Raw genomic sequence first — 12,930 nt, 5'->3', positions numbered from 1 at the left:
GGGAGGTATCATTTTAATATCTTCAATCTCTCTGTGTGCAGAAGAAAGCCAAAAAAATTCAAACATTGTTACAACAGAATTTGTGTTGCTCTTGGCACTAAAACGAATTTTGCTGCATGATTATCTCCACATATAATAAACATCCGAAGGGAAATTAAGCAAGGAGGTATTTGCTGGGGGGAAGCAAGAGGGTTAGTTAACAGGTGAATTCAAGATAAAGTCATATCATGACTTCTCATAAACTCATGCCTTCTTGAAAACTCACATGTTCTCTTCACGAACAAAATGACACACTTAACAAAACACACACATACAAATCACACGTGCTTTCTCACACACTCATGTACCCACCCATGCTCTCTCCTACACACACACACAGCCTTATACACTCACATACACAAACTGCATGCTCTTTCTCTAATACTCTCTTGACATATGCACAACCATATGCAAACTCTATCGGAGTCACGCAATCAGAGATACTCACAGGCACTCTCTCACACTATCAACACAATTAGACACCCATAATCACATACTCATGCATCCTGACAGACACATCCACATGCTCTTCTCTCTCACATGCACAAACACACTCACACATTTGGAGCTAAGGTGCTCTTGTGATTTCTCTGCTAGAAAGAGAATTTCAGCTTCATACCCCAGGGGTCCCAGGGCACTGTATGCAGCAGAGAGAGAGAGGTCCTGATGGCACAGCGACAGCCTAGGCAAAGACCCCAGCCGTTCTCTGCTCAGCAATGGTATGAATGTAGCGGCAGCTATTAGAACCCCATTCACTGAGGGAAGAGACGCTGGTTAAGATGCTGGAGTTACTCTTCTAGAAGTGCCCTGTGATCTTTAACTTCTCCATGATGAGCAACCACAAGAGATGGGCAGAAGGGTGTCCAGTGTAATGTCTCCTCTGCAGTGTGAGGCCCCGGACATCACAACTTCTCCCAGCTTAGCTATTCATACCTAAAGGGCCTGACTTTGAGCTCATATTCTCTGGTGTAAATCAGGAACCTGTGGAGTACCTGACTGCAGAATCAGATTCTCTGTATCTATGTCTCCCATAACAACACAGCAATCTCCTCTGCTCCCTACTTCCAAGACAAATGTAACCTAACTCACAAAAGCATAATATTCACATAGAAAGGGTGGGCAAAGCTAAGTGCTCTGAGTTAGCAAGGTACATGGGCCACCTTCATCCTAAACCAGGAAGCAAGAGGCCAGATTCTCTGCTGGTGTAAAGTCACCAGAGCTATGCCAGTTTACACCAGCTGAGGATCCAACCCATGGCACACAGGTGCAGGAGGAAAGGCTTGGGATAGAAGGGTGTTGAATCAGACCCGAGCCTAATTCCAGAACTGAAGCATGGGAAGGCAGTGTCTGATATACCCCTCTGGCATAGTGCCACCTCCCCAATATATCACAGATCTTAAAGGAGCTTTCTCTTAGATCTTTCAGTCCCTTTAGTCACACTCCCCACTAATACCATTAGTGTTACTGCTCCCTTCATTCTCTAGGCATGGTCCACTGACCATCCTAGCTGGGTCCACATCACATCAGTCATCACACATATGAACATACAGGGTCAGATCCTCAGCTAGTGTCAATGGGCATACCTGAACTGATTTCAGTAGAGCTACTATGATTTACATCAGCCGAGATTATGACCCATAGACCCCACTGGCTGTGTCTACTCACCCAGGACTGGACTGGGTGGGTGTGGGGTGATCAGCACTTTACATACATCAGTCAAAGCGAGTGGGGCTAAGGACCAAGCTAGCAGGAAGTGCTGCATCTTTCTCTGAGACACAAGACATTAGGAAATGTTGTACGACTCTAGGGTCTGCTTTTGGGGGACTGGCTTTTCTACATCCAGCTAAATTACGTGTAAGGTCAGATGGAAATAAAGTTGTTTGTTTTGATGTGGATGATGCGGGGGAATTTTTAGAAGCTCAGCAACAGTGAAAAGCTAAATCCCAATTGAATCTTTAAACGACAAGGAAGAGGATGTTTGGAAGTTGACTAATCATCCACCTGTAACCCTGGCTGAAAATAGAACTAAATAATATTCAGAGTTGCTTGGATTTCAGAGGCTATTTATTTGTCTTTTCTGTTTTTAACACAGGGACAGATTTTTCTCTTGTGAAAAATCTTAAAGGTACTGGGCCAAATTCAGATTTGGGCAGATGCAACTCCACTGAGCCCAATACCAATTCACTGGGGCTGCCCCTGCTTACCCCAGCTCTGAACTTGGTCAGCTCTCTGTTCTTTTTATTTCAGTGCTTTTATGAAATAGGATTGCTGCTCACCTCATTATGTCCAGAATCGTCACCTTTCTAATGAGGCGATCGCACCTTCTATAAGGACTGCTGTGAGACATTCATTTGACTCCAGAGCACTTTGGAGGCCAGTGGCAATGTCATTATGTTGTTATTTCACATTACAACAGTTGGACACTGCATTGTCATTTGCATATTGCAGTGGGATGAGGTTTAGATGCAATGGGATGATGTTGAGCCAAAATGTCATTATGTGTCATCATGACTTGATGAGGCAATGTCACAACCTAGTGATGGCTGAGCAGATCCCATCAAACAAGCCACAAATATGACAGCCCTACAGGATCCCTCCACGTTCGATGGCCTAGAGTTTTAATTATGAAGTTTTTTTATTAGAAATTTTCTCCCCTCTTTAAACAATGAAGAATTGCGTTCATCGTGCCCCAATCATTTATTTGTTATTGGGAATTGGTTTAACATGCACGTAAAAGTCCTAAAACAATGTAGATTCCCTAGCACATAAACAGCTTCTCCCCCATCAGCTCAAATGTTGGCAAAAAATTCTCGGCTGGCCACAGATCACATATGCAACATGTGAGTGTTAATAACCTTTTCTGAGGATTTTGTAGGGGTAGGAAACAAAATTGGGTTTATAGTGGGAAGCAGGACGCAGCTTGAATTGTGGACACGTCTCAGCCTCTCCATGATGAATGCTACTTAAAATTAATCAATAGAAAAAAATAGGAGGTCTGAAAGTCAGGGTCTAAAGTGTCTCAGTATAGCTGAGTGGGTCTCTTAGGACTGGAATAGCAGGTGATACTTCAGAGCAGGACTGAGATATATTGGCTGAATTGTATGGGAGCCCAGAACAGGAAAACAGAGGGTGCTGCTGATGAGGATTAGGGTGTATTAGCAGCAGAGGGTGCTGCAGGGTAGTGCATTGGCAGAACTGTGGGGAGAGGGCAGACCCGGGGTGGAAGAGCAGCAGTGGTATAGGGAAGATTGAGATCCATTAGCAAAGCTTGGGTGGGGGGGACAGGGACAGAAATAGCAAGAGGTAATTTACCATTGCAGCCAGATAAATTCATCCCTTGTGTAACTCCATAGACTTTAGTGAAGTCACAGCTAAAGATGAATTCAGCCCACCTAAATCTTGCTCTATGACTAGCATACACCAGGGGCCAGTTTTGATTTCACATCAGTGGTACTCTGTTGGCTTCAGTGGAGTTACTCCAGGTTTACCCCAGTATAAGTATGATCAGAAAAAGGCTACAGTTGTGTCAGCTACACCACCATTTGTCATTTGCCCCAGAACCTCCCATGGGAGTTGCACCCACTTCTTGAAGGTCAAACTTAGCCCTAAAGGAGTCAGAAAGGAGGCAAGGGAAAGAGGGAAGGAAGGAAGGAGGCAGACACGGGGTGGGGAACATTGGTTAGAGAAAGAAAAAGCTACAGCTGTTTAGGGTTTGCATATTCTGTCTTTGTGTTGAACTGGAAGGATTACAGGGCCTCTGGGCTCTAATTGCTTTTCAGGTGTTAAATAAAACCCTGGCAGAACAACTACATGGCAGAGAGAGATGCCATCTGGGGAGTTAGTGTTTGGTGTGAGCTGCCAGGACCTCCCAGGGAGTCCCCACTTCCACTGTCACTCACCTGAGCCAGGATTTCCTCTGCCCTCATGGTGGGCTAGTAAATCTCTCTCACTCTCCTTAAGGGATCCCTGACAGTGACTGAATGAAAGAAGAGGTTGGGGAAGAGGACACCATAGGCCAGACCCATGAGACCTTACACAGTTCTTGATACGGAAGGGTTGGGAAAGGGGCTCTTACAATGGTGACTGGCACTGCTCACCCCCACACACACCTGGGGGGGGAGGGGAGAATGGGCAACCTCTTTGTCCCTCCGTGGATGTATGAATGAGAGAGAGAGATACAAACAGAGGATAATATATAGCAGAGTGGGAGGATTGATTTATACCTCAAACCTACCTGTATGCATGTATTTTTAAGTGAGAGAATGCACCTCTCACAGTACGTACATACCCTGCTCTCCCCCACAAGTTTAGGGCAAAGGGTAGCCATCTCCTTACTCTGGCAACATTTTACTATGTGTATGTATCTCCTCCCAACCCCACTCCCCATCTCTTTCCTGTTTTGATGGAAGGAAAAAATGTTCTGCTTTCCTTCTTTATTTTTCCAGACTGGTGACTAGCATTGGAAAGGAATTTCTCTCCCCCAATATAATAAATAATAATAATTAATATATATATGACATACATCAGAGCTCATCCTGTTGTTTTTGGATATTAATATATTCCTTTTGTTTCCTAATTGGGTGGGGCTCACCCCCACCTCCCAAACAGCCATCCCACCCTCAGTTCCCCTTCCCCTCCACTCACCGTCCTCATGTCCTTCGTCCATCCAGAAGCAGCGGCAGAGAAAAGGAAGCCTGCTGAACAAGAACAAGGGTAAAAATAGCCCCGGCAGTTACTCAGCTCCTGAGAACATGATAACATGACTCATGATGTGAAGTAAAAATGAGGAGCGAAAAACAAAAGTGATCATTTCTTCTCTCCCCCCCCCATTCATTATTATTTTTCATGGCTAAAGAGAAAACTAAATATCAATTGTGTCTCTTTTATGCCAGTGGAGATGCCTGGTTAACAGTCCTGGAGGCTGAGGGCCAAAATCATCTATGGTGTAACTCCAGTGAAGCCACTCAAGTTACGCCTGAGATGAATGTGACCCAGAGGGTGAGTTCCTGCTCTCGTTCAGATTTACACTGGCGTAACTAACGCCACTGAAATCAGTTCTGGTTTATACCTGTGTGAGGGAGGTTGGAATCAGTTCCTCCAGGCCTGACCTTGTTTGCGTCCATTTCAATCTGCAGTAACTCCACTGACTCCAAAGGAGCTAGGGTCAAATCTTGATCCCATTTAAAATAACGAAAGAAGCTCCCTGTGACTTTTCTGGGACCAGGATTTGGCCCTGCCTTCAGCTTTACAGTGGTGTAGCTGAGCTCAGGATACCACCCTGAAGTCCTGTTTACCAGCAGCAGAAGTGACAGTGCTAGCTGTGCCCATGCTCTGTTCCCTGCCTGTGTGGCTCGAACCCACTCTCAAGGAAACACCTCTAGCCCGGAGAGGGCAGTGGGTTAATTTCCACAGCCCATTCAATACTTGGCCCCTCTGGTGAGACTGCCTACAAGAGGCCCAGTTAGCGTCAGCTGGATTGGCGTTGGTTTTGTGCCTGCTGCCCTCTGTTCCCACAGAATGCTTTACTCTGTCTGAGTTTAGTACACTCTGCTTCCGTCCCCAGCCCGAAGAAAAGCTCTGTGTAGCTTGAAAGCTTGTACCTTTCGCCAGCAGAAGCTGGTCCTGTAAGAGATATTACCTCACTTTCCTTGTCTCTCTCATATCCTGGGACCAACGGGGGTGCCGCAAACAACATGAATTCTGTACACACATAACCTGGACTGAGATCCCTAAGGGTAAAGTGTGTGATACAGCAGGATATGGCACAATGCTGGATAGTGGGGGCACTTGATATCTATCTTGCAGGGTATGTAATGAGGAGAGAGTTTAAAAATAGACTCGGAGCTGAAATGCAGGAAAGAGAGAGATGGTTATATTGAGAAATTGGTATATGTGTCCTACATACCTATGGTCTGATTCTCCAGTGTCTTGCACTTTGTATAATTATTTGCACCTATGCAAAGTGGGTGTAGAATGCTACCAGATCGATTTCTCCACTCACTTGCACCAGGCAAAGTGCAAGGCATTGGAGAAGCAGGCCCACAGTGAACAGGGATCTCACCAGCATGATACTATCAGTTAGTTTACCTCAGGAGCACGATAAGAGGGAAGAATGTCAATGAAATAGCAAGCTTTACACAGCAGCAGATCTGGGGCTGCACCCAGTGTCCATTCCAGGGGCACAGGAATCCAGCTCAGGTTCTTTCCCCCCCTCACCCCCCCCAGGGGCTGCACCCAGAATCTGTTCCAGGGGCACAGGAATCCAGCTCAGGTTCTTCCCCACCTCCTAAGGGGGCTGCACCCAGAGTCCCTTATACGATGAATATATTATTTTCGTTACAATTCTGTCCCACTCTTAGGAGCTGGAATAAATGGGCAGCCCCAGATTTCTCTGCCCCTGCCCCTCCTCAGCCACCTCCACTCTGGTAACGTCCACACACCATTCTGCATACGTTCCTATATTGAATCCCTGCCTGCTTTTATCCCCTGCCCCTAGAAGGTTACAACAATCCGCACCCCCACACACACACCTACAACAGACTTTGTCTGGTATGAGTCACTGTCCAAGGACAAAGTACAGAAGTGTTCCAGGTCCAAACCTCCCCCTGCAACGGTTACCCTAATACCCTGTGACAGCATCACTAATACAAAGCCTTCCACCTACCCAACCCAGGATTCTTTGACTGACAACCCCCCCAGAAAGCACACTTGACTGGCCTAATATGCCCCTCCTCCGCCCCTGGTGTGCCCAGACAAAGTGGCATCTCTTAGGACAAAGCTTTTTGAATAGATTGCCTGCCCTCTGCCCTCTCCCAAACAATGAGAAATCAAGGAATATTGTCCTCAGCTGAATAAAAAGATCTAAATATAGAGTGTCTGATGTATTCTTGGTTTCCTGCCCATGACTCCCCTCCTTCCCCGCCTCCCTCCTCACTGCTTCTCACTCACTCATGCTAATCTCACACACCAGCACAGAGGGTTTCAGACTGGGTGAGATCACCACAAAGACCCCCTTTCCCCAGTGATGAGACAGAGGGGATTTCCGAGGTTGATTCTGTCCCCTCCTGTTTCTGTGATGCACGGGGGAATGTCAGGAGCCACCGCTATTCGCTATCAGGAGGTACATAGCTCTGTTAGCTATGTATAGGAGAGAGAGAGAACCTTTCTCTTCAACGTTACCATTTCCTCCTCCACTCACTACTGTTCTGGTCCTGGGCCACCCCCACTGCTCTGCCAGTGTGCAGCACTCTCTTGTACTCCAGTCCCCGGCGCCCCTACAGCTCTGTGTGCTTACCTGCAGCAACCCCTGCTATTCTACGTCTAGGAGCCCTATACTTAGCTCCACTCACAGCACATCAGTTTTAGTTCTCCCACTCCTTCTAGTCTCCTAAAAAAGAAGTGGCTGATATGAGAAGAACATACAGTATCTCAGAACAAGCAAGCAAGTGGTCACAGAAGAACTGGGGCGGGGTACCAAGTAATTTGCTGCCCATGTTTTAACCAGAGACTCCCACCAACATTTTCTCCTTTAGCTTGTGATAACCAGGGTGCATGTCAGTGTCTGGCGGATCTATTCATTTGTTTCCTATTTAAACAAAAATGTTTTCTTATAACTACAACCAAGGAGGAGCCAACACCTCTTTGCAAACAAACTTGTCTGAAGTGCACATGCAAGAAATGTTAATATTTGGTTCTGAAAAAACAGAGGCAGTGCATTGATAGTATCGCTTGGTGTCATTCGAAACGGGGGTGCAGGAGAATCAGCTATATCTTTCCTAGGAGATGTTTTTGAACATACCTGATGCTTGGAGCAGTCTGGGGCATGCTGGTGCATTTGTTCTGCAGAAGTATTTGTGTAAGCCCCTGGGACAAAGTCCAGCTCTGTCAGTGGCAGCAGTATCCAGGGAAGGGGGGGAGCTCTATCAGATGCAGGGCGATCTCTTCAACTCCCCCTTTGCTTTGGCCAAATTAAACAAGAGCCCCCTCTGGCATATCACTGGTTTCTGTCCCCTTCTCTGATTTCCTTTCTAGTGTGGTAAGCAGGTGGAGAATGGCTTTGAATCCAGCCAGACCCTCCTACGCCTCACACTCTTTCTGTGGCTGCGTAATTTGGCAGGGGGGGTTCTTGTTTTTTCTTTTTGCCAAGAATCTGGGGGCAGGCTCTTTGGAATGTTGCTTTTGTTTGCCAAGGCTGGTGTGCCAAATGCAGCAGAGGCATTGGGGGAAAGCACTGGATCCCCACAAGGAGCAGTAGAAGAGGGAGCAGGATAGTAGCAACTATAGTCTGAGTCACAGGGGGAAAAGAACCTAACTGGGTTGTGCAGGGATTGGAAATGATAAATGGGACATGGGAGACTGGATGCTTAGCAGATCGGAGTGGGAACCTGGCACCTTTTACTCCTAGGTTATGAGTTCAATTCCCATCCCAGGCTGGGAGGACCGGATGACTCAGGGAATCAGAGATAGCGAATGGAAATGTTCACCTCTGAGTCTCCAAATCTGTGCATGGCTGCCAGAAGGCATCAGATCACTGAGTGTACAGTGAAGGGGGAAAACTAGCAACCAGGGCTACCAGAGACAAAGCCTCCTAAAATAAATTAAATTGACACCATTAGCTATTTGCATGGCAGGACATCCCCAATTCTCTAGAGTGTAGGACCCACAATCTCATACCAGCAGGGTGCACCATCTGGGCCATGGATATTCACTCATTGAGCAGCCAGAGGGGAGAGATTTGAAAGCCAAGCCACACCTGAGCAACAAACAGTTGGATTAGCTAACGTTTCCCAATCTCATCTACCTCTCCCTAGAAGGAGAGAGAGAGAGAAGCTGCCTCCACCCCTGCAGCCTATGCCAAGTAATCTTTATTTTTAAATTCACAAACAATGACCTAGCAGCTGCTCCAAGACTGGCTTTTCTATAACTGGGTGGAAATTATATATATATATTAATTAGCTCATTTGAGCTAAATTTCCCTTCCCACCATTCAACATTAAGGACAGATGCCAAAATTACCCCAATCCCTTTTCCCCATCTCCAACCAGCAATTAGAAGATTTCAGAGGTCCAATTTTCCCATTCCTTCACCTTGTTCTGTCCCCTCCTCATTATTTGCATAATGTATATTTGGTTGTCAATTTAAAACACTATTGTTGATTATTACACATATAGTGCCAGTGTGCTTAGCAATTCACAGGCAAAATGAAAAGACAAGGGGCCAAGTGCTGTTATAATTGAAGCCTGTGGTAAAGATCATGTTGTTTTCAATTGAGCCACTCAAATTTTGCAGGAAAAAAAAAAGCACACAAAAAAATTTAAATTCTTTTTGCAAAAGTTTTGAATTAAAAAAACAACCAACCATTCTATTTGCTAGTAAAAAGCAGCCACAAACTTTCACAACAAAATCTCCAAAAAGTTTGCCAAGAATTTTCAACCAGATCAAGCCTTCACCAGGACCAGAATTTGGCACATAGTCCTTTCCTTGAGTAGCTAACAGACAATTTCCAGAAACTAGAGCTTCCCTACATACTGGATCAAATGCATCTCTGATGTAACTCTCATGCCATCACCAAGCGTGATTGTGGCCCAAGACCGTACAGGGTATATCAACGCTACTAAGAAAAACCCACGACAGTGAGTCAGTCTCAGGGCCTGGATCAGTTGACTTGGGCTCATGGGACATGGGCTTCAGGGCTAAAACTAGCAGTCTAGATGTCCCCACATGGTCCAAAGCCTGGCTCCAAGACCTTCCTCCCTCGTTGGGTTTCAAAGCCCAGGCTCCATCCCAAGCAGGAACATCTACACTGCTATTTTTAGCCCTGCAGCCCAAGCCCTGTGAACCAGAGTCAATTGACTCAGGGCCACAGCTTTTTACTTTGCCTTGTAGACATACCCACAGCTACCTAAAATGAACAGATTGCTTGTGGGATACATCCTGTATTCTTGATGGTTCGATTCAAATGAGTAAATAAAAGGCTCTGCAATTGCAATGTCTTTTGCTTTTTTTTTTCATTGTGATGACTCCTTAGAAGCATTAGCTTGCTTTTCCTAGCCCATTATTTTTAATTCTAAGTGACCTAGATGTGGGTGAAAGGTGACGGACTGACCGTCCTGGGCCCTACGGATGGGATTCTCAAAAGTGATTAAAGGAACACAAGTCCCTCGTCTGTTCCTAGATCACTTTGGCACTTCTGAAAATCCTGCCTTCCAGCTTCTTGTGTATCCCAAAGCAATTACAGCACAGGCAGCAGTAGAGAAAGCTTGTCACATTTTGCATCCTCTATGACCTGGAGGGACCACCTGTAACTGACAGACGTGAGAGGAAGAAAGGCATCAGAACAACCTTTTCACCCTTCTTTTTTGGTCTTCCTTCCTGCTTTCGGTGGCCTTGGCTACACTTGCGAGTTACAGCGCTGTAAAGGCTCCCCTAGCGCTGTAACTCACTCCCTGTCCACACTGGCAAGGCATTTGCAGCGCAGTATCTCCGTGGTTGCAGCGCTGCATGTACTCCACCTCTCCGAGAGGAATAGCAAATATTGCGCTGCCGCTGCGGCGCCAGTGTGGCCGCCCAATGCACTGTGAATGGCCTCCAGAATTATTCAGCAGTATCCCACAATGCCTGTTCTAGCCACTCTGGTCATCAGTTCAAACTCTACTGCCCTGGTCTCAGGTAACCAACCATGTGACCCACCCTTTACATTCCCCAGGAATTTTAAAAATCCCCTTCCTGTTTGCTCAGCCTGACGTGGTGTGTAGTGCTATCAGCGAATCTTTCCAGGTGACCATGCCTCCATGCGCCAAGCGAGCCCCAGCATGGAGCAATGGCGAGTTGCTGGACCTCATCAGTGTTTGGGGGGAGGAAGCTGTCCAGTCCCAGCTGCGCTCCAGCCGTAGGAATTACGATACCTTCGGGAAGGTATCAAAGGACATGATGGAAAGGGGCCATGACCGGGACACCCTGCAGTTCAGGATTAAAGTCAAGGAGCTGCGGAGTGCCTACCGCAAAGCCCGCAACGCAAACGGCCGCTCAGGTGCTCCCCCCACGACCTGCCGATTCTACAAAGAGCTGGATGCGATACTTGGGGTTAACCCCACCTCCACTCCGAGTACCACCATGGACACTTCAGAGCCGGTGTGGGGGGGGGAGGAAGAAGAGGAGGAGGAAAACGGGAGTGATGGTGGTGGGCCAGATGGAGACACCCCGGAATCCCTGGAGCCATGCAGCCAAGAGCTCTTCTCGAGCCAGGAGGAAGGTAGCCAATCACAGCAGCCGGTACTTGGTGGAGGACAAACAGAAGAGCACGTTCCCGGTAAGCGTTTTTTTTTTTCGGGAAGGAATTTTTTCGGTGCAGGCTCTTTGGGAGAGGAGGGTTAGGCATGCATGCCTAGATAGTGCATTGATGTGGTTTATCACATCACAGTAATCGGCCTCGGTAATCTCCTCGAATACCTCATCCAGAACGTGTGCAATGCGCTTGCGCAGGTTTATCGGGAGAGCCACCGTAGTCCTTGTCCCAGCCAGGCTAACGTGTCCGCGCCACTGTGCCCCGAGGGATGGGGGACCATTGCTGCACACAGGCAAGCTGCATATGGGCCAGGGCGGAAGCCGCATTGCAGTAGAAGACCCTCCCTTGCTTCCCAGGTCACCCTCAGCAGTGAGATATCGTCCAGGTGCCCCCTGAAGCTGTTGGCTCTCCCCAAGGCACAGAAACCCAGAGGACAGTGCAGCCCTGAAACAATCAGTCCCCCTTACTCACCATTTTGAGGCTCCCGTGGGATATGTGTGCTCTGTTTCGGACTGGAAAATTATGCTATTGTGTAGCCCCTCTGTGTTTTCTACTCCTTAAGTGCAGGGGGAATCATTACTCTGTCTGGTATAAACAATGCTGCCTCTGTTAAGTGTTGCATTTTGCCTATATAGCTGCATCAACCTTGAGACCTCAGCCGTCCCTCTTATCGCCTGCTCAGAGACTGCAAAGACTCAGGAAGAGACCGCGAAAAAGCAAAGAAGACATGCTGCAAGAAGTGATGTGGCAATCTATTAAAGAGAATGAGAAAGCACAGGACTGGAGGGAGAGAGAAAGCAGGATCCGCCAGGAAAACGCACCGCACCGGCAGCAAAGCACCACGCACCGGCAGCAAAGCACCACGCACCGGCAGCAAAGCACTGATAGGCTCATAAGCATCCTGGAGCTCCAAGCAGACACTATCCAGGAGCTGGTAACCATGCAGAAAGAGGAGCAGTACCACAAACACCACTCCCCCCTACAGCCCTTGTCCCAAAACTCTTTCCGTTGTGCCCCACTGTCACCTCCAACCCACTTTCCCCAACTTCCGTGTTCTTCACGCCACCCGCTGCCTCCAACACCAGTATCTTCACCAACCAGCCCTGAAAACCACGACCCTTACCCTCTGCACTCAACCCCCATCACCATGCAGTATAGCTGCCCTGAAGTGCAGCACTCACTGCACAGCACACCAGACAGGACATACGCGAATCTGTGATCGTACTGTTCCCCACTCCATCACCTTGTTTCTTTTCAATAAATAATTTTTTTTCTTTTCAATAAATGGATTCTTTGGCTTTGAAAACATTCTTTATTATTGCATAAAGTAAAAGACTCCTTAGCTCAGGAAATAAACAGGCACTGCAAGTCTGCTTGTCTGCTAAGCAAACACTGATTCCTAAAGATTGGAACTACTGCATTTCACTCCCGTGCAGGGCACCAGATATCACTGCTGGGTTTCAGCCTCAGATTGCTCCCTCAAGGCATCCCTAATCCTTGCAGCCCCGCCCTGGGCCCCTGTAATAGCCCTGCTCTCTGGCTGTGCAAATTCAGCCTCCAGGTGTTGAACCTCAGAGGTCCATGCCTGAGTGAAGCTTTCACTCTTC

The 12,930-nt window shown here is 47.4% G+C and overlaps 1 protein-coding gene across 1 annotated transcript; it reads left to right on the top strand.

Moving 5' to 3' along the window:
* Positions 1-4,907: 4,907 nt before the first annotated feature.
* Positions 4,908-12,562, top strand: LOC135974801 (zinc finger and SCAN domain-containing protein 29-like). The gene is made up of 2 exons (XM_065563564.1): positions 4,908-11,347; positions 11,959-12,562. Exons 1-2 carry the CDS (start codon positions 10,822-10,824, stop codon positions 12,540-12,542), a joined length of 1,110 nt encoding a protein of 369 aa, XP_065419636.1. The 5' UTR covers positions 4,908-10,821; the 3' UTR covers positions 12,543-12,562.
* Positions 12,563-12,930: the final 368 nt, after the last annotated feature.

The sequence above is a fragment of the Chrysemys picta genome, chromosome 1, assembly GCF_011386835.1.
Source record: "Chrysemys picta bellii isolate R12L10 chromosome 1, ASM1138683v2, whole genome shotgun sequence".
NCBI classification, from domain to species: domain Eukaryota; kingdom Metazoa; phylum Chordata; order Testudines; family Emydidae; genus Chrysemys; species Chrysemys picta.
Note: the sequence above shows the minus strand (reverse complement) of the source record. Positions and strands in the feature narration are given on the sequence as shown.

Excerpts from the sequence above, each read along its gene's own strand:
- LOC135974801 (XM_065563564.1), top strand. The coding sequence starts at position 10,822 with ATGCCTCCATGCGCCAAGCGAGCCCCAGCATGGAGCAATGGCGAGTTG. Across the intron at positions 11,348-11,958 it reads AACAGAAGAGCACGTTCCCG|CTGCATCAACCTTGAGACCT; the intron begins GTAAGCGTTTTT and ends TTGCCTATATAG.